This window comes from Acomys russatus, chromosome 8 (genome assembly GCF_903995435.1).
Source record: "Acomys russatus chromosome 8, mAcoRus1.1, whole genome shotgun sequence".
Lineage (NCBI taxonomy): Eukaryota > Metazoa > Chordata > Mammalia > Rodentia > Muridae > Acomys > Acomys russatus.
In genome coordinates, this window is record NC_067144.1 from 20,038,220 (window position 1) to 20,061,515 (window position 23,296).

The window sequence follows — 23,296 nt, forward strand, 5'->3', positions numbered from 1 at the left end:
TAACACCCCAGACCCTCACGTGGCTCACGCCTGTGGATCCTCTACTCAGCCAGCTTGTCCCCCGTGGTGGCCCTGGATTCTGCTTTATATCCCCACAACAGCTTTTCTCTGCTGGGAATGACTTGTCGATGTCACCTCTTCTTACTAGACTGTGAACTTTCTAAGAGCAAGACTAGAGCTGAGCTGTGGCACCATATGGCTACACTCCAGCACCCAGGAAGCCAAGGTAGGAGGAGAGAGAGAGAGTTTGAGGACAGGCTAGACCACAAAATGACATTTGAAACCCAGTCCAGGGTGGGGAGTGAAGGTCGGAAAGGATGCTGAATATTATCCCGTAAAGCTGGGGATTTTACAGCATTTTAGATTCTCAAAACTTACTCCCTTTCCCCCGAATCTACATGGACCCTTCGCCTCTCTCCCCATCTCCACTTGCTGCTTTTCTTTCTGTCACAGTCCTGGCTGCACCTAAGCACAGCTACTCCATCTGTTGAACTATTTCCATTATAGAAATGTCCCCAATATGACATTAACCATGTCCTCTCCATTGTCTTTAAAACTGATTGCAACGTCTACTCTGTGCAGTTGCCCTTTGTAACTCTTCAATACTCTCCTTAAAAAAATTTTTTTTGCATCTGTTTAATAAGATGTGGCAGATCACATTTGTTGGTGTCTTCTGTAAAATGTGACTGCCACGTGAGAGCTGCTGCCACCTGTCGGTGGGAAGGACAGCCTACTTGCTTAGTGACAAGTTTGCTCTCTTAACAGGAGATATTTCTATGTACTCTGGACAGATCCCATAGCCTAATAAAAATGTCTGTCCCCAAAGGAGATGTCAAACGCTTGGTCTGAATTCTGACTTTATGAAGGATTATTATTTATTATAGAGAAACTGAATGATTCGTGTCAGAATTTCCAGGGCAATCAGTCAAGGGATTTCCTAGCCCAAACCTTTAGCTTTTGGACTTTATTCTGCTATGCTTTTCTAACATAAAAAAATAAAAATAATAACAAAATTAAGTGAGCTGCAAGTTACAGTTTCACTTTATCCGTTTCACCCCAGAAACATGATGTAGTTACTGCAAGTCTACATGTGCCGTCCTGTGCCGGTCACGTTCAGCATCAGACACTGAGAGGTCTGTGCATCCTCTTTATCTCAAGCATGTCAGTAGATGCTCCCCTTCCTGGTGAGGGGCTGGCTCGGAGCTGTGCGCCGGCGTGGAGGGTGCACGTGTTCTTTCTTCACACACTCCAAGAGTAGTTTCAAGGGCAGTCACGGGGAGGGGAGATGCTTCTATTTCTAAGATTTCTGTTTTAGAATAAAGAAGAACCTCCTCTGCTTCCTCCTCGCTTCTCTTCCTCTTCCTCCTCACCTCGGGGACACACCTGTATTGGGGGTCGGCCTTTCTACAAGCGCCCAGAGAGGCTCCGACGATATAGGGCTCTTCAAGGCAGCTCTTCTTGCTAACTGCCGTTTTACCTTTTTATTATGTTTAAAAACTGTTATCACTTTTTTTGGTGAGGTCCCCATTTGAGGATGTTGCACTGGACACACATTTCTGTCTTCAGGAGCTACTTTAGGAGGGTCTGGGAGGGACTGCTGCCTAGCAGCTTCCTGCAGCCGAAACCTTTCTGCTGCCTGAACATTCCTTGTAGCCTAAACAAAGGCTACCCCTGGCCTCTTCTTCTGTTCTTTCCTAAGTACTGTCCATACTGGGAAGCCCACTTCTCTCTCTCTCTCTCTCTCTCTCTCTCTCTCTCTCTCTCTCTCTCTCTCTCTCTCTCTCTCTCTCTCTTCTCACCTCCCCATCCACTTCTAAGTTTGATATGAAATATTCTCACCTTGCCATAGCTATCCCAACAACACAGCCTCCAACTATGGACCAAAATCCAATCCAGCCAGCATCTACCTGTTAACAAAGCAGCAGACGTATTAATATTAAGACTGGCACATTGCAACTGAGGAGAAATTAAATAAAGTCCTCTATAGTTGATATGAACAGCTAACTGGCAACAAATCTAGGAAATATTTAAGAAAATGAATAAAGTGGAAGGATTCATGTGTGACTAATGAGTACAAATTTTTCTATGTAATTATATCCTCCATTAATTTTTATTGGAATGTTTAAATCAACAAAATAAGACCATTACATATTTCCAGGCATGCACTATATACTAGTGTTGCCTAGTACTATACGGTATTGCCTGATACTGACAACCCTCAGTAAGAAAAGATAGGAAATGGTCCCTGACTGCAAGAAGCTTAAATCTAATCATCATAAATAAAACTCCTGGAAAACAGTTTCCTGCTAAAACACCTGGCCATGCCTAAGACCATATTAAATGATAAGAGACATGAGAGGAGATGCGAGAGACCGGGACAGAGAAAGGTGGGGTTGAGGCAGACAGTGGATGTGGCACATACCCCTAGGCCTCATGTGACCCAGCTTGGTCCCCAGCTGGTGGTACTACCCGAGAAGTTCCAGAAGCCTTAGGAGGTAGGGCCTACCTAGAGGAAGGAGGTTCCTGGGGACATCCCCTGGGAACTGTATCTTGTCCTGGGCCCCTCTCTATGGGAAGTGAACTGTTCTGCTCCCCACTATGATGTCGGCCCCACGGCAATGGGCCAAGCCAGCATAGGCTAGAGTCTCTGAAGCCATAAGCCTTTTTCCCTATTAGGTTGCTCTGTCAAATATTTTGTCACTTATTAGTCTGACAAACACAAGTAGATAGAAGAAGAAAAGCTGAATTCTCAAAATGTTTCTATTCCTGCTGCTGCTGAGCTCAGTGACCCTGGTCAATTACGCCTCTTCTCTACAAAACATGAACGAGACCACACATATCCAGGACTTGTCTCTGGCAGCACACGCACAGCAAGTCTTCACCGAGCATTGGCAGCTACTCCCACCTCAGGATGTGTCTCCTCTTTTAGCTCTTCCCCACTTCCAAGCCCACATTCTCTCGGGGGAAACTACATTTCTACATCACTCGTGCAGGCATGTTCATGCCATGGCGCTAGCCCTTCCCCAGCCTATGTGAGACCCTGAAAACTCAATTTCCAATCGTGGGAGGTGAAAGTGTTTGGGGTACCGTTGTACCGGCTCCACACCACAACTTCTGCTGTCTTTGCTCTACTTTGAACCCTGTGGCAGACCACCAGCTAAGCTCCTAGGAGGTCAAGGTGTGCAGGCCATTTCTCAGCCAGAGTTCCGGGGGCAGGAGGCAACGCTCACCTTCTGGCGAGCCTCCTCACACATACGTCTTTGTTTTTCATGAAGAAGAGTAGGCAAGAGACTTGAGCAGGTAGTTCACAAAATAGGAAATTCACATATTCACTAACAGTTGAGAAGAAACTACAGATGCCACGGTGTATACAAGGCACAGCACGTCTATGAAAAATGCTAACATTAGCCAGGTGCGGTGGTGCATGCCTTTAATCCCAGCACTCCGGAGGGAGAGGCAGGCGGACCGATGTGAGTTCAAGGCCAGCCTGGTCTACAAAGCGAGTCCAGGACAGCCAGAGCAGTTAGTTACACAGAGAAACCCTGTCTCGAAAAACCAAAAAAGAGAAAGAAAGGAAAAGGCTAACCCTGCTGCATACCCAAGGCTCTATGGGCTGGCGCAGGAGCAACACCAGGTTCTGGCAGGATTGTAATGGATGCAGCTGCCCTGGACAGGTTTTACATTGCCTGCTAAAGGAGGCGTACATGAAAACCAGCAGTTCCACTCCTAGACAGAACTGTGCAGGAGGAACACCGAGAACAGTGCACGAGAAAGGTCACACCACCCTGCTGTGACAGCGAACAACGGGAAACAATCCCAAAGTTCATCAGAAGCCGATGGCCAAACTGCCCATTCACAGAACCAGAGCAGCACACCAGCGTGCTGGCGCTCTTCTATCTGCCTCTCCTACCGTACTGTCTGGAAGCAAAAAGAATGAAGTAAAGGCAGTGAGCATGGTGAAACGGTTTAATGTGGTCAGTATTCTTTTGCATCTGTGTGTGCGTGCACACATGCGCATTCGTAAGCACAGGTCAGAGAAGACCTTGTGGGATCAGATCTCTCCTACTATGTGGGTAAGAGTATGAAACTCGATCATCATCTTTTACCCACTGCGCCATCTTGCTGGACCACGGTTATGTTTTTAAGAAAGGAGACATCCTAATTCTGAGGCAAGAAAGTACTTAGAATAGCAATACATCAGATGATGGGTTCATAATTTACTTTATCAAGTACGAACAGGGATGATGACGCTTCCACCTGCCCCATAGGAAGCTTGTTTTTGCAACAATGATTTAGGCAACATTTTACCTGGTCTTTGAAGTTAAAATCAAAACACATCACCACTATTTATAAATTAACTGAGCTAAAATACTGACAACATAGATAAGACACAAATACTTACTTGACTAACATGCACTGGTGTTAAAATTAAGTCCAGAACTCCAGACCAGCCAGCGAACACGCCAAGTGGGATCGCATATGCCAAGGCAATCATCAAAAACCTCAAATTGCTGCAAGAGAAAACATTATTACAAATTTAAAATGTAGGATGTAAACTATTTATGACATACTTAAGCCATTTTGAAACTGGAATAGGAAATTTATTAATAAACTCAAAATTCCTTAATGTCTTAATTTTTAAAAAATAATTAATTTGACTTTATTTTATGTGCATTGGTGTGAGGGTGTCAGATCTCTTGGAACTGGAGTTACAGACAGCTGTGAGCCACCATGTGGGTGCTGGGAATTGAACCTGGGTCCTTTGGAAGAGCAGACAGGGCTCTTCTTAATCACTGAGCCATCTCTCCAGCCCCCAACTTCTTAATTTTTTATAAGATGTATTCCATGGCACATAGTATTAAATAGGATGATTTTATCACAGCCCTGCCCTCAAGGTTCAGTAGGTGGAAAGACTGTAAGAACCGGAGTTGGTGGATGACTCTAGGAAACACAATTTTCCAGACACAACAGGGCGGAGGCAGACACCAACTCAGATCATGGCAGCATGCACAGGCCCTGCACAGGTTCAAGATGGACAAAACCCCAGCACTGAGAAGAGAGCGCACACAACGTCTCAGCCCTGACCAGGAAGCTAGCTGTAAATGACACCCAGCGGGAGAGAGACAGTCAGTTTTCTTTAATGGGTGGACAATGGACAATATCAATCACCCAGCAGGGCAGGGCTCATGCTCAGAAATAGTTGGCTAACTCAAAACAGATGTCTTGTTTGTTACTTTTTGCGCTTGTCTTTCTTAAGAGAGAGATGGTGAAGTTCAGTGGGCAGGGATGTGGGTGAAAACTTGAGAGGAGTTGGAGGAGGGGGAAATATGATTAATAGCTATTATGAAAGTTTCAAAAAAACAAAGCAAGAATTCATATCAAAAGTGTCATTTTCATTTATATTTCTTCACTTTCTAATGTTTGTCGTGTTATATTTATGTGTTAGGCTGAATCTAGGAAGCTGAGGCAGAAGGGTTACTCTGAGTTTGGGGCTGTAAGTTCCAGAACAGCCTGGGTTATAGATCAAGACCTTGTCTTAAAAAAAAAAAAAAAAAAAGTAAAACCAAACCAAACAAAAATCCATACAGCATCTAAGGCCAGAGAAAGATAGAGACAGACAGACAGACAGATAGACAGAGAGAGATAAAGAGACACACACACACACAGAGAGAGAGAGAGAGAGAGAGAGAGAGAGAGAGAATGAATTTTAAATCTAATTAAGAGAGCAGAGACAATCTAAGTAGACGCAATCCACGCTGTCAGCCTACAGTGATCAATGTAGTTACAACTAAAACCTTACTTGTACTTTTCCCTAGAAACTTAAGAAATACGAAAAATAAAATACCTTAAAAACACCCTTTAAGAAAAGATTGGTGCGGAAGCCCTTGTCCTGAGATGAACTGTTTGGCTAAGGCAGTGACAGGATGGCACTAGCTCACAACAAGAGGACCATAGAGAAGCATGGGGACCGAGCACCGAGGTTCCACACAGTGAGACGGCCCTGCCAGCCAAGCGCCAAGGATGCTTCCACAGGCCGCTCATCATATTAGGAAAAATACCCTGCTACACCAGTTGCCAACAGCATTTACTACGGTGAGATAAAAACCCAGAAATGAAAGGGAAAACCAACAAGTAGAAATCTTAAAAACCGTGCACAGTCATTAGGCAGGCCACAGCCCGGGAGCAGATACTTGAAAATGTTTAGATCAACAAGAACTTTATACATAAAATGCATAGGCCATGTAGGAACTACCAGTAAGAAGTAGACAAAACTGTAGACAGGAAATTAGAGCAGATGAAACCGTGTAAGCCACAAATCACAGAATGAGAGTCAAAACCAAACCCATTAATAATCACATAATAAAACTAAATAAAATATAGCTTACAGCTGTTATTGTGGCAAAATAAGATAATGAGGAAAATACTGCTAATGTGATGTGTACTGGGCACTTCTGAGAGAGTCTGGCACTGCCTGGCAAGGTAAGCGTAGAGTGTCTGTGGCCTGACAATACACTAGCAGGCACACTTTGCAAAACACTTCCCAGCTCTACCATACATGAGAGTATCATGGCACTTGTGTGTTGGCAGCAACGAACCGGAAGCAATCCAGATACACAGTGGGATGGGCAGATAAAATGTGACTGGTTAGCGCTGTACAGAGGCCCTTGTACACAGAGTAGTGGGGACAGAACTTGAGAAGAAAATGGGAGCTCTCCAGATACCAAGGACTATCCTCACCAATGTGGTTGGGCAAAACAAAGACAAAAGCAAGAGCTGGGGCTATAGCTTGGCGCCAGAGTGCTGGCCCAGGGCACACAGGCCTGCTTCAACCCCAGTGCCACTGACAACCAACCAACCAGCCAAACCCAAAGCTAAAGGAAAGCCCACCTCGGAACAAAGTAAGGTAAGACAGCCCTCCTCAGAACAAAGATAAGAAAGCCCACCTCAGAACAAAGCTTTGGCTAACAATTTACACAGAACACAAAGGCCAGAGTGCTGTCAAACCACACAGTGAGACCTTCTAGCACACAAATCAGACTCAGGGATAACGGAACTGACTCCTCCACAAATAAATTTCTGTGAGAGCCAGTTAGAAAAAGAGACAACAGATATAACCATTCAGGCCTAATGTAGCCTGTAATCTAGGTCCTGGCTCAAATAACTATTGAAAACAATTTACAGGGCAATTGGAAATATAAACACTTGGGGCTGGAGAGATGGCTCAGTGGCTACTCTTCCAAAGTACCCAGGTTCAGTTCCCTGGACCCACATGGCAGCTTACAACTGTCTGTAACTTGAGTTCTAGGGAATCTGACACCCTCACGCAGATATACGATCAGGGAAAACACCAATGCACAGAAAATAAAAATAGACGCATCATTAAAAATACTTTTAAAGAGAAAATTTCAATGCTGGTTTGGTAGTATATTACTGTTAGGACTCACTGAGGTGTGATGATACTTCATTTATCTTTTAAAAATGTTCTTAAACAGTCAGTGTCTGAAGCAGATGGATCCAGACTTTGAGCAAAGCTTGGGTGACACAGTGAGACCCTATCGTTTTTAAATGTGCATATTTTAACATGCATTACATATACTGAGGTATTTCTGGATGAAGTTAACTGTCCTAGGGGACGTGAATGGGACAGAGGTAAAACAAGGTGACGATGCACCAGTAACTGGTGGTGCTGGGTTCTTGAAGTAGAGGGTGGATTTGTATTATTCTACTTTGTTCATATTATAATGTCTAAAACCAAAACCTTAAGAATGTCGTCCCTTTGGTCTAGTGCTTGGCTGGCATGCATGAGGTCTTGAGCATGGTTCATTTCTGGGTATTGTGGAACATGCCTGTAATCCCAGTACCCAAGAAACTAAGACACTAAGCAGGAGGAGGCAGGAAGATCAGAAGTTCAAGGTCAAGCCTGACTACAGAGTGAATTTGAGGCCATCCTGGTCAAAATGACACCCTGTCTCAAAACCAAAACACAGTCAAACAGAATGATGTAAACTGAGCACAGATCCATGTGGAAAACTATATATATTCTTACAAAAGTCAAGAGGTAAAGAAACACTCATAAAAAGCCACCTGATAAATGGGTGGGAGGTGAGAGGGAGGAAATTAAAAAAAAAATGGGTGAAAATAAAATGAAGGGGTAAATGTGTCGATGAGCTTGGAAGGAACAGGTTCAACTCTGAAACACAAAACCAACAGCCATCACAGAGCACACCACTGACACACACAAAAGGGCAAAGGGTGACATTAGGTTACACAGGCAAAATCTATCAAGAGAAGCTAGTCCATCTTTAATCCCAGCATTCGGGAGCAGAGGCAGGCGATCTCTGTGAGTCCGAGACCACCCTGGTCTATGACTCGAGTCCAGGACAGGCAAGGATATACAGAGAAACCCTGTCTCAAAAACCAAAAACCACCACCACCACCAACAACAACAACCCCAAAAACAGACCAAGTGAACTGCATGGTGGAAACCTGAAGCAGAAGTGCTGATGGTTTTGCTGTCTTCAGATAATGAAATTATAATTTAGAGAGGCAGATTTTTAAAATTGAAAACATTTTAAAAATCAGAATAGGAAGTAAGGATTTCTGGAGTCTTTTGCTTGAGGATGGGGCAAAGCAGGCCCACAGAATGCCCTGGAGAGCCCAAAAGCATAGCAGGTCAGCATGCTAAGTAAACAAACCAAGACACAGAGTGCAGGCCTTGGTGCAGCCTTCTCACGAGGAAGAAAACTACACTCCAGTCCACGGCAGTCGGAGCAGCCCTGTCTGGGGACATCATGGTCAGAGGAATAAAGTTACTCTTCTTTCCTGTCAGAACTAGTTGTTTTTAACTAACGTCCTTTAATGCTTCGAATTTCCCACCGACAAATAACTTCTGCTGTTAGCTGTGCGGTAAAAAAAAAACTTGGATAAACAGCATTTTTGTTTGTTTGTTTGTTTTGGTTTTGGTTTTTTTCGAGACAGGGTCTCTCTGTGTAACAGCCCCTGGCTGTCCTGGACTCACTTTGTAGGCCAGGCTGGCCTTGAACTCACAGAGATCCGCCTGCCTCTGCCTCTAGTGCTAGGATTAAAGGAATGCGCTAAAACACAAACAAACAAACAACAACAACAACAAGAAATACACCACCACCCCAGCCTGATAAACAGCATTTTAAAGAACTGTTATTTTAAACTATCACCTTGTAAACGTGTGCCACAGACCCTAATTAACTAACAGTTTTTGTTACATTCATTTAATTATTGTGTGTGTGTGAGAGAGAGTAAGATGAAAGATAGATGACAGGAGGATGGATGGATGGACGGACGGATGCACGGACGGACGACGGACAACTTTCCGGAGTCTGCTCTCTCCCTCGTCCACGAGAATCCCAGGGATGGTTTGATGGCATCTTCACCTACTGTGCCATCTCGCTGCCTGTGATGCCTTTCTATCTGCTGTGTGGAGAGTAGTGTACACAGTGCTACAGTAAGGTGGATCTTCAAAACCTCCTCACTGTACCCTAAGAGTAAGAAACCTAACTTTATTTGGTGGTGTTTCACAAAGCATGTGCCATCACCGCATGTGAAGCAGGGTTTCCTATCTAGTGAATGCCATCTCACTTCGCTAAATGACAGGGCTCGGTCCACTAAAGCAGTGGGGCTGTGAACCATGTGATGTGGGGCTGGCACAACCATGGAACTGAACTTTTAATTTCACCTTTTAACTAATTTAAGCCTAAACTTTACGCCACAAGAAAGGAAAAGTACTTTTCCACAAAACTTTATTTATTTGTTAGTTATGTGCACTGTTGGAAATAAAACCCAGTGCTTCCCGCTCACTAGGCAGCACTCTACAGACTGAGACATCCCTGGTCCCTGAGCTTTAGGTTTTGGAGAACTACACCTCACTTTAACAACTGGAACATGTAAGACATTATTGGGGTACATTCTCTGTGGTCACTGAGTTTCTTGGTGTCAAGAACTAATCTAATTCTCGTTTCTTCAACACCCTGACCCACTACTGCAATGCGCTCACCAGAAGAAAGCATGCTGCAATGTCGCTAGTCACAGTACGCTGCAATGTGCTCACCAGAAGAAAGCATGCTGCAATGTCACTAGTCACAGTACGCTGCAATGTGCTCACCAGAAGAAAGCATGCTGCAATGTCGCTAGTCACAATGCGCTGCAATGTGCTCACCAGAAGAAAGCATGCTGCAATGTCGCTAGTCACAGTACTCAGCAGCAGCACAGAACTACGTATCTGCTGCGGGGGATGCAGGTCGCTTAAGTGGCTAGTGCCGAGACACTTTCAGCAAACCCACGGTGAATTCTGTTAGATATTTATAGTCAACAATCCAAACAGGATCAAGTGGCCAGAGGTGGTGACATCTGCCTTTAATCCCAGCATTCCAGGGCAAGGCTAGCCTGGTCTACAGAACAAGCTCCAGGCTAGTCAGGGCTACACAATAGGACTCTGTCTTATATCCAAACAACAAGAAGAAAAATAGTTGCTAGAAACCAGAATTAAATACCTAAATAATATCCCAAACAGCTGTTGATAGATCTGAACTTAGGACTTGGGCTAGCTATAAAAAGCTGCAGGGTCTTACTCAAAAAGAAAAGCAATTTTAGATGAAGAGATGGTAAGATCATTATTTCAGCTATGGAAACTTTGATTAAAATTATGAGAAAAAAATCCTAAAGACTGACTGTACTCTAAGGAGGTGACAGACTGTCACCTATGACCCAGTGAGCTCTTTTCTTTACCGTCAAGGACCCTGCAGTCAGGTGTGAGAACGGAACACCTTTTTAAATTTTTAGATAAGAAGTAAAACATTGGAAATATTGCTCAATGATTACTTTTCAACTGTAAATTGATGAAATTTAAATACATATCAACTATTTCTAATGAAAAAAAGAGTCCAAATTGACACACGTTCTCCTGAACACACAGTGGACACTAAAAAAGTGATAGTAAAATAATCCATTAATAATTTTAATATTGACTACACGTTAAGATAATAACTTAATATTGACTACATGTTTAGATATATACAGCTGAATAAAATATGCCATTAAAATTTATTTTATTTATTCCCTTCTAATATTTCTTAGTGAGCTACTAAAAACTTCAAGATGATGCATGTGGCTTGGGTATTAATACAAAGGACACAATGATATAGTTCACAGTCCACAGTGACAGTCTGATGTGTCCGTGCGTCGAGCACAGTCCTAACACATGTGAGCCTTTGGGGGCAGAATTTAATCTTACCACATTGATGTTACACCAGTACATGAAAGTCAGACATTGTGTTTCCCACTCTATGGGCCTCATGGGGGCACACTGAAATGCTGTTACATGACACATATAGAATATCATTTTATTACCTTGTTTTGACTAGTGTCTGTGTAATGTGTGTTACCACACACTAAAGAACCCAAGATCCAGGCAGTAGTGGCGCACGCCTTTAATCCCAGCACTCGGAGGCAGAGGCGGGGGAATCTCTGTGAGTTCGAGGACAGCCTGGTCTACAGAGCAGTTCCAGGACACCCAGGGGTACACAGAGAAACCCTGTCTCAGAAAAACAAAACAAAACCAAAATAGTAGGAAAAATATAAGAACCATGATAATTCTATAATTTCCAGACTATATGGCATAAGTTGCTATAACAAATTATTTACAGAAATTAAGATATATGATTTTTAAAATATCTTAAAATTTTAAAATATTAGTCTACATGAATGTAGATAAAGCAAAATTTAATGGCATTTTGGTGTAGAGTGAATGTTCAAGAAATATTTCTGATAGATAACTGAAGTATTTATTAGTATTTTAATTAATTAATATTAGCATGAGTTAGTTACAATCTGATTAGTGCTAAAAAAAAAAAAATTACCAGCTCAAATTAACCCTAAACATTAAGAATTAGGGGCCAGGGAGATGGCTCAGGGGGAAAAGCGCCTGCCAGTCAGGGCTGATGAGTTTGATCCCTGGAACCCATGTGAAGGTGGCACACAGAATTGACCTCCACGCATGTGCAGTGGCGCCTGTGTACCACCCCTCCCCTCCCTCCCCCCGGCCAACACACAAAGAGTGACACTGAAGCAGGTACAGGCACAGCCACACTATGACCCTAAGTCTACTCACCTTAGTAACCTACAAAAGCTGCGCCGGTAACTCAGCCGCTGGCTCGCTGCAGCAACACTGGGAGGAAGGGGAGGCCGGGGTGGAAAATAAGCGAGGGTGGCAGAGAATATTAGGCAGACAACTCCAAACTCTGAAAGAAAAATGTTAGTGAAGTGTTACCCATGATACAAAGAGTCAATACTTATTTATTTCATACCTAGCTCAACAAAGACCAGCAAAATTTGATGCATACGCCACTCAGGGATGCTGCGCATGTGCAGACCTAAATTCCCCCAGGCCACCAGTAGGAGGCGCTGTGAACAAGACGCACAGTGGAGTCCAGTATGCGCCGAAGGGGTGAGAGATGAGCAGCGCTGCTGTGTGGGAAAGCTCACCCAAACCATGCTGGAGAGATTCGGAAGCTGCCTAAGACGACTCTAAAAAGCCTTGTACTCAAAAAGAAGTTGTGTAGGAGGAAACCGGTAGGATGGGGTTCTGCCCAATGGAGGACAGGATTTCTGATACACAGGAAAGACGGATTCAACTCACACACTGCACGTGCAAGTTAAACAGGACAAGGGGCAGCTAAAATAAGAAACCAAGAGACTGGAAATACAAACACAGTGCGTCCTGTTATCCTCCGCCCCTGCTTTCAGCTTTGCTCCCTCCGTGCCAAATCCTGAAATGTAAATCTCACTATGTGACTCTCCCGCATGAACTTGAGGGTGTGGTCTTCGGCCTGCACGGAAGCCTCCCTGGTTCGGTGGCCCGGTTTCCCTCCGGGCTTACCTGAGCCTGAGATCTGAAGCACTCACTCTACACTTCAGTTGTTTGAACGTACCAGGTCCTCTCTCTTCACTGGGAGTTTCTCTATGGCTCTGTCTTGTCATCTTCCCTTGCCCACAGGAGTGGTGCTAACTCCCTCTCACCCTCGGGTCAATGCTGTATCTCTAAGGAGCTCCACTGCACGCCCACAATCTGGGGTAGGTTTGCCACGGCTGCCTCGGAGCTTCAGAGCCCTTAGTGCAGCATCACCACAGCTCTGTGACTGTCTCTAAGCACTGCTGAGCAGGGACCCTGTCAGCTCCAGTGCCTAGCCAGAGACAAGTACACAGGAGGAGTCTGATCCCCTCGGTTTCTCTGTAAACCTAGGCAAGTTTTGTCCCTCCACCTTGTCTATCCCATCCCTGTGTGTTCTACAGTGTTCTCAACATGATCTCACCAATCGTCAGTGCTGAGCACGTGCTTTAGATACAGCAAAGATTTATAAAACCCAAAGAGCAAGAACAGGCATATGGGGGGCCGGGGGGGGGGGGGAACACACACGAAAGATCTAATAGGAGTCGGGGATAGGGCCGACCCAAAACAACAGGGGAATGGATAGAAGAGAATGTTTAGAAAGGCCAGTATGGCCGGGCGTGGTGGTGCACACCTTTTATCCCAGCACTCGGGAGGCAGAGGCAGGTGGATCGCTGTGAGTTCGAGGCCAGCCTGGACTACAAAGTGAGTCTAGGACAGCCAAGGCTACACAGAGAAACCCTGTCTTGAAAAACCAAAAAAAAAAAAAAAAAAAAAAAAGAAAAGAAAAGAAAAAAAGAAGAAAGGCCCAGTATGATCAACAGACTAACATACAGAGACCAATGAAGAAAAGAATAAACTATAGGTGATGAAGATTTAATAAAGCTAGATAATGTGACCAATAATGGGGAAACTGCAAGGGAGAAAACAGGTTAAATGCTACCAACAGATGTCAGACAATGTTTAGTGAAATATGACGTTTAGTTTTGTATACAGATACCACATTTAGAGAGGACTCCACCACTGAGGTATACACCACTGAGTGTTCTACTGTAAATAGATTAGAAACATAAAATTAAATAATTTTAAAGAATAAAATTAAAGAATTTCCCACATAGCACGAACACATTTTACATTTAGTGACTTCCCAGGAAGGGTTGCTTCAAACACTTATCTCCATACAGTAAAATGAAAGTGCTTTCTGAGTACATGTATCTATCAGTTCTCAGGGGTCTCCTGTGACGTGTGATCTGGCACACCAGAACTAGAGGGCAGAGACTGGAATAGAAACCAAAGTATTCCAGGAGGGGAAAAGAAAACAACCTCCAACGTACCTGCATACAGCACAGTCTCGATTCGGTCCTTAATATGAGCCCTGCTGCTCTCCGCTGCGAGAAGGGGTGACGTCCCGTTGGGAGCTGGGACAACGAGGGGCCCGACGAGGAACGCACAGGCTCCACCCAGATAACTCAGCATCGATGCAATGGCTGTGGCCGTGGCTCGTTCGTCAGCAGAAAACCAGGTCGTGGAGAGGAACGGCGCTGCATTCATGACCGTTGGACCCGCCAGGCCGTTCAGTAACTGCCCACCATGGATTAATCTAGAGTTAGGAAAGTTACAAGGTTGTGAGGTATTTGAAGAAAGTATTTCCTAAATCAAACACACACACACACACACACACACACACACACACACACACACACACACAGATAGATAAAAGAATATGGCTTTCTGAGAAGATGAGATGACCCACGTTTTTGTAACTGGCATGAGGACTCTCTGGGAGGGAGACTGAGGGAGTCTAAGTACAGTTAGTTTACCATTTACTCATTTCACAAATATCAGCTACACAACCTTAGTGTGGTGCTTTGAATAGGAATGGCGACCACAGACTAATAGATTTGACTGCCTGGGTTATCAGGGAGTGGCACTATTGGGAGGTGTGGCCTTGCTGAGAGAACTGTCTCCTTGGGGGGCGGGCCTTAGGTTTCAACCACTCAAGCCCAGCCCAGTGTCTCTATCTGTCTCTGTCTGCTGCCTGCAGATCTAGATGTACAATTGCCAGCTCCTTTCCAGTACCACGTCTGCCTGTACACCGCCATGTCAGACTGTACACTGCCATGTCTCCCGACATGATGACAACAGACTAACTCTCTGAACTGTAAGCCAGCCCCGGTTAAACGCCTTCCCTTTGTAAGAGTTGCTGTGGTCATGATGTCTCTTCACAGCAGTAGAACACTGACTAAGATGCTTGGTTCAGTTATTCTATTACTATTTCAATTTGCTGAAATATGAGAGCCTGGGCTTGGAGACACCTGCCAATGTGATAACAAAGCAAGTAAAAAATTAGATTCACAATGCGTTGGGTTTTTTTTTTTTTTTTGCTAATAGATTGCTAATAGATCACTAACAGTCGCTGGAAAATGATAGCATTGAGCTCGGTATTCAGTACCTGCTGTATCAGGGTTAGGGTGATGTCTATACACAGAATGATAGCCAAGGCCTTTCTAGTGTCAGGCAGAAAGGGCTCTGGCCTGGGTGGAGACCCAAAGCTCCAACTGCGCTAGGTCAGTCACTCTGGCTAGGGAACAGCCCTGGGGCAGGAACTCACCTTAGGGCATGCTCAGGAGACAGGAGGAACCACTGGTTCTTTAAGGAGATGCTGTACTTTCCCTCCCCAGAATCCCTGCCACCACCACCACGCCCTGCCTCCCCAGCAGGTGTATTAGCTTAGATGGTAAAATCTGCCTGATTTTCTGAATTATTTTTTTTTAAGGGGAGGCATTCCTTTTTTATTTTTTTTTCCTTTCCTCCTTTTCATCTCTTTTCTAAGCATGCTTCCCCCCCAAAACTCTGGGCGTCCTGACGCTTTTTCTGAAGCGTCCCTCCCCACATGTCCCTCCTCCCCTCCATGTCCACCCTGTGTGTGACCTCTGTGCCAGCACTAGGCAATCTTTCCCTTCCTCTCCTCCACTCGCCTTCCCAGCAGCTGCCGAGGCTTTTACAGCTTGCCTGCTCTGGGGCTTTACTTAAGCACTAATACAATCGTTCCATTTCAGTCCATACTTAACTTTATTTTTATTAATGAGACTAAGAGCCCCACAGGAGGACCTTGATTTCCCCTGTATCACCACCTGACTCAGAAGAGCACTATAACTAGATAGCTGAATGGCCCGGGGCATTAAGACTAAAATTCTACAGAAAGAGAAGATAAGTTTAGTCTCTGTGTACATCTCCTGAGCATCTGCAAGGCTGACTGATGTCCTGAAACCTTCAGCTCATTAGACCTTTTCGTGTGTGTGTGTGTGTGTGTGTGTGTGTGTGTGTGTGTGTGTGTGTGTGTGTGTGTGTTAGACCAGGCCCTCACAGCCCCGCAGTCCTAACACTGTGCTTCTGGCTTCAGCTGCGAGGTCAGTGGTCAGTGAAGGACAGACTGGCCGCCACCTGTTCTCTTGTCCACTTTTCTTAATCAGCTATTTAGTACGCTTACCTCTTAACTGCCAAACCCTTGTCCCCTTCGCCCTCTGACTCTCCATACACACTCACACCCAAGAGCCATCCTGAAGGAAGAAGCCAGGTGTTCACTGAAATCTAGGCTAGGAAGGCGGCAGGTCAGTGCCTCCTCCTCAGAGGCAGGGGAAGGGAAGGGACCCACAGGTGACGGTCTCCTACCTGTGCTTTTTAAGCAGCATGTACATTTTAAATTCTTTCTCTCTTTTTACTTTCTAGAAACTGGCATCTTAAGCCATTCAAGGGAAAGCATCTCCAGAATGCAGAAAGAAATAATAGACATGCAGGAGGGAGGCAGGGGCCTGAACAGCAGCTCAGTGAGCAAGAAGTGAAACGTGAGAGCGGGTCTTCTTGTCTCTCCACGAAAGCCAGGGAGATTATTTGAAGGGAAAATGGCTCCAAATGCCATTAAAATTGCTAGGTTCAAAAATGGGGGAAAATTATGCTCTCTTGTGTGAGGGAAATAATTTTCTGGGTGAAAGAAGTGAATTCAAAATGTTTTGTGACCAGATAGCTCCACTAAAGCCAGTAGATCCCCAGATGCCCACGGCACTTCTGTCACATGTCTTTTTCACTCTAGACCTGTTTAAGCACAATCTGCACATTTTTAGAAACTTTAATTTAGCTATGTAAAAAAAGCAAAGTGAGGGCTGGCAAGACAGCTCCACAAGTGAAGGTCTTACTGCCAACTCTGCCGAGCAAAGTTTGATCCTTGGGAACCACAAGATAAAAGGAGAGAATGGAGTCCCACAGACTGTCCTCTGACCTCTACGACCATGCAGTGGCACACAAATTCTGTCCCCACCACGCTCCCCATCATTGTCCCAGCACAGTGGCTAGGCACAGCACAGAAGCCATGGGGCACCAGCAAGAGTGGTCAGGAGCTGGTCTGGGTAATGCACGGCAGACCATCACACCCGCTGGGCCTGTGCAGGACTGTCAGCTGCAACTGCACTGCCTCTTTCCTCCCAGTCTCCTGACAAGGCTGCTCCCCTCAGTGCTCTTTGTCCCTGCCCTCAACTCAACTGCTTTTGCCTCTTTCCTCCCAGAAATCTTTTGTTTTCTCCTTATCCCATTTTTGCGAGCCTACTTTATCCCACCACTGTAAACCAGGTGGGAAATTGATGAGGCCTCACCTTTTTAAGTATGGGATCGATTTATATTCCCAGAGCACGCAGCAAGGAGAACAAGATATGGAGGTCCCTCCGCTCCCCACAAACCTGGGCTGCAGGGACAAGAGTGTGCTACCATGGTTCTGGCTGTAAGGGGTCTGTTGAATTCTGACTGCTCTGGGCATCTCTGGGCCTCGATTAATGCCCTGCACAGAGAGAGGGCAAGCCCTGAGGACACGTGGACAGCACTCACGCGCTGCTGTACTCCATTCTGTTCTATTCAATGTTCTTTAGATTTTTCAAAGAAATGCCAGTGGCTCAAGTTCAGACCAAAGAGCTTCAGTCAGGTGGTTTCTAGCACTTGATGTTTCAGCTTGCACTTAGTGGCGTTCTGGCAACCTAGCCTTTGCTTCCCGGCATCATGGCACAAACACCTACGATTCCTACTCAGAATAGTATGTTTTATCATTCACGTTTCTGTAGCTAACACTGGCTTCAAGCCTACTCCGTGGAGAGGCTAATATCACATTTAAAATACCATTTACAACTTTATAGTTTCCCTTGATCTAGAGAGTAGTGGGTGGGGTCTCAGTCACGTGGCTGAAGGCTTAGATGGGACTCACAGACCCTTCTGCTCTCCTCCAGGCTCACTCTGCAGGCTCTCCATTTATAAATAAGAACAGTAAGCATTAGGGGCCTTTATGACGCTGCAAGGCACACAGCCCTGGAGCGTTTCCATCCTGAGCACACACCTACTTCACTAGCCCCCAGGCATGACCTGCACTGCAGAGATCAGACTGACTTCTTAAAATCAGCACAGACTTCCTTGAGGTAAGCCAGTGTTCTTTACTTAAGTCCTTCTGTTTTGTTTCTCTGTGTAACCCTGAAGTTCTGGAACTCACCAGGCTGGCCTCAAACTCACAGAGATCTGCCTGTCTCTGCCTTTCAAGTGCCGGAATTAAAGATGTGCCCCATCACAGGCCCGGCCTTAAATTCTATTTTTAAATATGAAATAACTTAGAATTCATAAAAATTATTTACCTCTAAGACTTAATACGCCAACAATTCAGAAACTTTCTAACTGCTAACCTTCTCCCATCAACATAAACCCACTGGATATTGAAAATGGGAAAAATAGGCTGGGCGTGGTGGCACATGCCTTTACTCCCAGCCTTTTGCCTCTCTTAGGAGCCCTGAGATTACAAGGGCCCTACTTTAAAACAAGCCAGGATACTTTCTTGGTTTCAAGTTAGCAGGTTAGTAAACTGTATCAGATATTTTTTGTTATGTAACAAATACCTGGTCTACCCTACTAGAGAAGGCAAGAGGGCCACCTGGGCCAGAGTTTTGGAGGCCGACTATCCGAATGTCATCACTTAGGCTTTATTTACACTGAGCGCTGTGCGGCTGCGCCATCTCACAGTGCAGCCGGCAATGAAGGGAGAGTGCACAGGAGAACAGGACACGAGGCAGCCACGGCAGGACGGGCTGGTCTCGATTCTTCTGTAAGAACACTCTCAGATGACCATCCAAAGGGTCACAGAGAAATAACATATGCCCTACCTTCCTTTAAAAGACTGCGCCGTAGAAGGTTACCTAAGACAGTCTGCGTGCATGTCTATGATGGGCTTAGCGCACGCCCCTCATGTCCACTACTCTCTTTCACCCCGTCTTCCATCTCAATAGTCCCCTTTGCTCCCCAGACAGTTTTACTTCTACTTTCATGTCATCTGTACACATTCGGCTTTATAGATCTAAAAAGACTAGACCCCACAAATGAGAGAAAACATGCAACGTGTGTCTTTCCCAGACTGACTTAATTAGCTTAGTATGATTGAATTCATTTTCCAGCAAACAACTTTACCCCATTATTTTTTAGGTCTGAAAAAACCAGACTAGGGATAAACCACATTTTTGTCCACTCTTCTGTTGAATAACACCCAGGTGTATTCATAACTTAGCCTGTGAAGAGCAGAAGCAAACACTGGTGTGCCTCTATCTCTGATGAGTCAGCTCTTCTGGGTGAACACTGACAGGTGGTATAGCTAGGTCACATGGTAGTTCTATTTTTAGTTTTCTGAGAAACTTCCATCCTGAGTCCCAAAGTGGTTGGACTAGTTCTCACTCCACCAGCAGGGTCTAAAGTCTGCTCTGTCTGCATCTAGGCCAGGACTGGCTGTTGCTTCTATTCTGTGCTCGTTTCATGGGCTCATTAATGATGGGGCTGTTTGTAGTTGTACTGTGAGCTCATATATAAATCCTTTCTCTCTCTCTCTCTCTCTCTCTCTCTCTCTCTCTCTCTCTCTCTCTCTCTCTCTCACACACACACACACACACACACACACACACACACACACAGAGGTACATTTTTCATTTTGTAGGCTGTTTCTTCACTTACTCATTTCTTTTGCTGTATAGAAACTTTTTTTTTTTTTTTTCCGAGACAGGATTTCTCTGTGTAGCCTTGGCTATTCTAGACTCACTTTGTAGACAAGGCTGGCCTTGAATTCACAGAGATCCCCCTGCCTCTGCCTCCTGAGAGCTGGAACGAAAGGCATGCGCTACCGCGTCCAGCTTACACTTGGCCTTTTTATGTGGGTGTTAGGATCTGAACTCAGGTTGCCAACTTGTAGGCACTTTACTGACTGAACCATCTCTCCAGCCTGGTGCTGTTTTTATTTTTAACAAGTAGTTTACCCTAGTAATTTATTTTTGCATCATAATATTTAATAACTTGTAGTTTCATCTGTCTATTTTTCTCTTTATTATTCCACTTAGAAAAGTATTCTCAAGCAGTAAAGGGATAAACAGTCCCGCATACTGTTTTGCTATTAAATATCTAACTGCTTCATCTGAATTTGTTTGGATACAGAGTATGAGGTGAGAATCCAAAATGATCTCTTCCTCCCATAAAAGAAACAGACAATGAACTATTAACTCGTTGCCTACCCTACGTTTGTAGAGTAAGACACTGTCCACATTTACAAGCCCGCACTGCTGCTTGCGTAAGTACCTAAGTTAGGACTTCAAGGCCATGTCCCTGCAGAGAAAACCTCCCTCCTGGGCTTCCGTCCCACTGAAAGTGATGGTAGTGCACAACAAAAGGGACCTTAAATTCTTTGATGACTTCCAGACCAGTGTAACGCCCAATATAAACCTGTAGGCCCTATCTGTTCAGGAGCCAGGTAGCTTTGTGGAATGCTGGGAGTTGTAGTTCTTGGGAAATAACAACACCTCATGGAAAAATAAGGTGCCCCATAAATTTGTCCTTATAAGACCCTGTAATAAGTGGCTCGAAGCCATTCTCAGGTGGGAAGTTTCGGGGGATGGTCCTGACCAAAGTGCATCTTTTGGTTTGTATTTAATATTTGATAAAGCTTGATTCAAATTTGGCCCAAAATGGTGGAGTCGGTTTTTCTGGGGACTCACAGGATTAACACACAACTACCCTCCTGCCCTAGCCCACCTTCCTATTCTGGGTGATCAAACAAGAAACGCTATGTTGTTTGAACCAGTGCGTTCTGGGATCTATTTGTTACAGTGGGCTAACCTACCCCTGGTTGAGAAATTAGTCACAAACTATAAGCTACATTCACAAAGATATGTCATGTTTGGCACTGCCTGGAGGTTCAACTGTCGGCTGAGAGGGTTGGGGACCTGTAGACTTACAGGAAAACCGTAACATGGCTCTGAGCTCCTTGCCTCTTGCCGATTTCTGTGGTTTGGATCTGAATCACAGAGCTCCAGTTGTGAAGCTTGGATGTAAACCTATGGTACAACCTTAGGGAGGTGGAGCCTCAAGGAAGGAAGCTGGCCACTTCCTGCCCTTGTGGGGTGAAGAGCCCTCGCTAATGTCATTTTTGTCAGCAGGCGTCATCTTGAGCCTGTCCCTAAGTTTACCTCTGTTGCTGGAAAAACTACAAACTGTTCCAGGAAGGAACCACCCCAGGCTAGAACCAATCAAGCACTTATGGTGCCGAGATGTTTTGCTTAAGCATTTCCTGGTCAAGTCCGACCAATCCCCTAGCGCAACCCCAATCCTGTAGCTGCCAAACTGGAATCTCCTGTTCTTTGCTGTAACCATAATAAAAACCCTGCCAGAGACAGGTGTGGTGGCGCATGCCTTTGTCCCAGCACTGGGGAGGCAGAGGCAGGTGGATCTCTGAGTTTGAGGCCAGCCTGGACTACAAAGTAGGCCAGGACAGCCAGGGCTATTACACAGAGAAACCCTGTCTTGGGGGAAAAAAAAAAAGCTGCCTAACGACAAGTACCGAGGCTCTTGCTACCGATCTGAGGCGTTGGTGAGGTTTGAGGGTCCGAGTTTGAATAAAGACTCCTTGCTTTTGCATACAGCGTCAGATTCCTGGTAGTCTTTGGGGATCTAGCGATCTGGGCATAACATGGGGCACAGTTTCCTTTGACCTCAGGCATTGCCTTATACCATAGGCCCAAAAACAGACAGTAAACTCCTTAAGCCACAAGCCAAAATAAACCACACCTCCATTTAAGCTAGATTCTTTGGTTTGTTTGTTTTTTCCTGTGTAGCCTTGGCTATTGTGAAAGTCACTTTGTAGACCAGGTTGGCCTCAAGAACTCAGAAATCCACCTGCCTCTGCCTCCAGAGACCTGGCTTTTTTACTTTTTAAATTTCAGGTATTTTATCACAGTAAACCAAAACAGCCACAATGATTTCAGGATATCACCTGGGAGTGACACAAAGTCAGGGATATGCTATCTGGTTTACAAGTATTAATACATGGGACACGAGCCTGCTAGGGTTTCTTTCTACTCAGAGCTCACAACTTTAATTTAGTGAATATGCAGAAAATGCGGTCTGAGAGTGCTCCTAGTCATAAACCGAAAAAGCCAGAAAAGTGCTTCAAGCCGTCTACATGCACAAATCAGGTAGAAGATATCATTTTCCTACTCAGGCTGACCTTTGTAGCCTAGTACCAAGGCAGTCATCATTCAATTGAGGGGGTGGGAGCTGAGAAATGGTTCAGAAGGTAAGAGTGTGTGCTGCTCCGGCTACGGAGAGCCCAGCACTCACACTGGGCAGCTCACAGCCCCCTGTAACTCCAGCTCCACAGAGACCCAATGCTTCTGGCCTCCATGGGCACCTGCATGCGCTTGTACATACCCACCTGCACACAGACACCATTAAAAAGCAGTAAAACTAAATTTTTAAAAAATACATTAGGAGAACAGGGATGGGCAGTAAAAGGTAGGAAATTCAACTGCTCCAAAAACCACAGCCACAAGTAAAAATCTTTTGGTGTGGCTGTACTCACGTGGAACCCTTGTGACAGACGAGATAGGAGTCTAGGAAGTGCCTGAGGGATGTGAACTGCCTAGATCCCACAAAACAGGCCAACAAAACTTAAGACTGCTCAAGACCCAGAGTAGCCCCCAGGTCCCCAAATCAGCTCCAGGTAGAAAGTGAACTGTGAGAGCTGTGGCACCCCAAGATGCACACAGAGGTCACACAGTTCCCCATAGCCACCAAGGATAATGAATAAAAACAACCTGAACAATCTAAGGCGCTACCAAACCTCCCCGACCATGGGTCTGGCAGCCGGCATCACTGGGCACGACAGTGACATGTTCTCTGCGTGTTTCAACTGGGTACTGGCAGCTGAGCTACCCTCTGCCTTCTCTTGCAGATGGGTGTGCCTGAGCACACGATAAGCCTGTACAGATGAGAGATGAGCAGAAATGATGTGTACAGCCTTTGGTCATCATCTAACGATGCTGT

At 45.1% G+C, this 23,296-nt stretch overlaps 1 protein-coding gene across 1 annotated transcript in view; it reads right to left on the bottom strand.

Annotated features, from left to right (window-relative positions):
• Slc49a4 (solute carrier family 49 member 4) overlaps nucleotides 1-23,296 on the bottom strand; it is a 70,708-nt gene that overhangs the window by 24,511 nt on the left and 22,901 nt on the right. The window contains exons 3-6 of the mRNA XM_051149866.1: nucleotides 14,254-14,519; nucleotides 12,143-12,272; nucleotides 4,403-4,511; nucleotides 1,840-1,907 (exon numbers count right to left, since the gene is read on the bottom strand). Coding sequence (XP_051005823.1) covers nucleotides 1,840-1,907; nucleotides 4,403-4,511; nucleotides 12,143-12,272; nucleotides 14,254-14,519 — 573 coding nt within the window. The remainder of the gene's footprint in view (nucleotides 1-1,839; nucleotides 1,908-4,402; nucleotides 4,512-12,142; nucleotides 12,273-14,253; nucleotides 14,520-23,296) is intronic.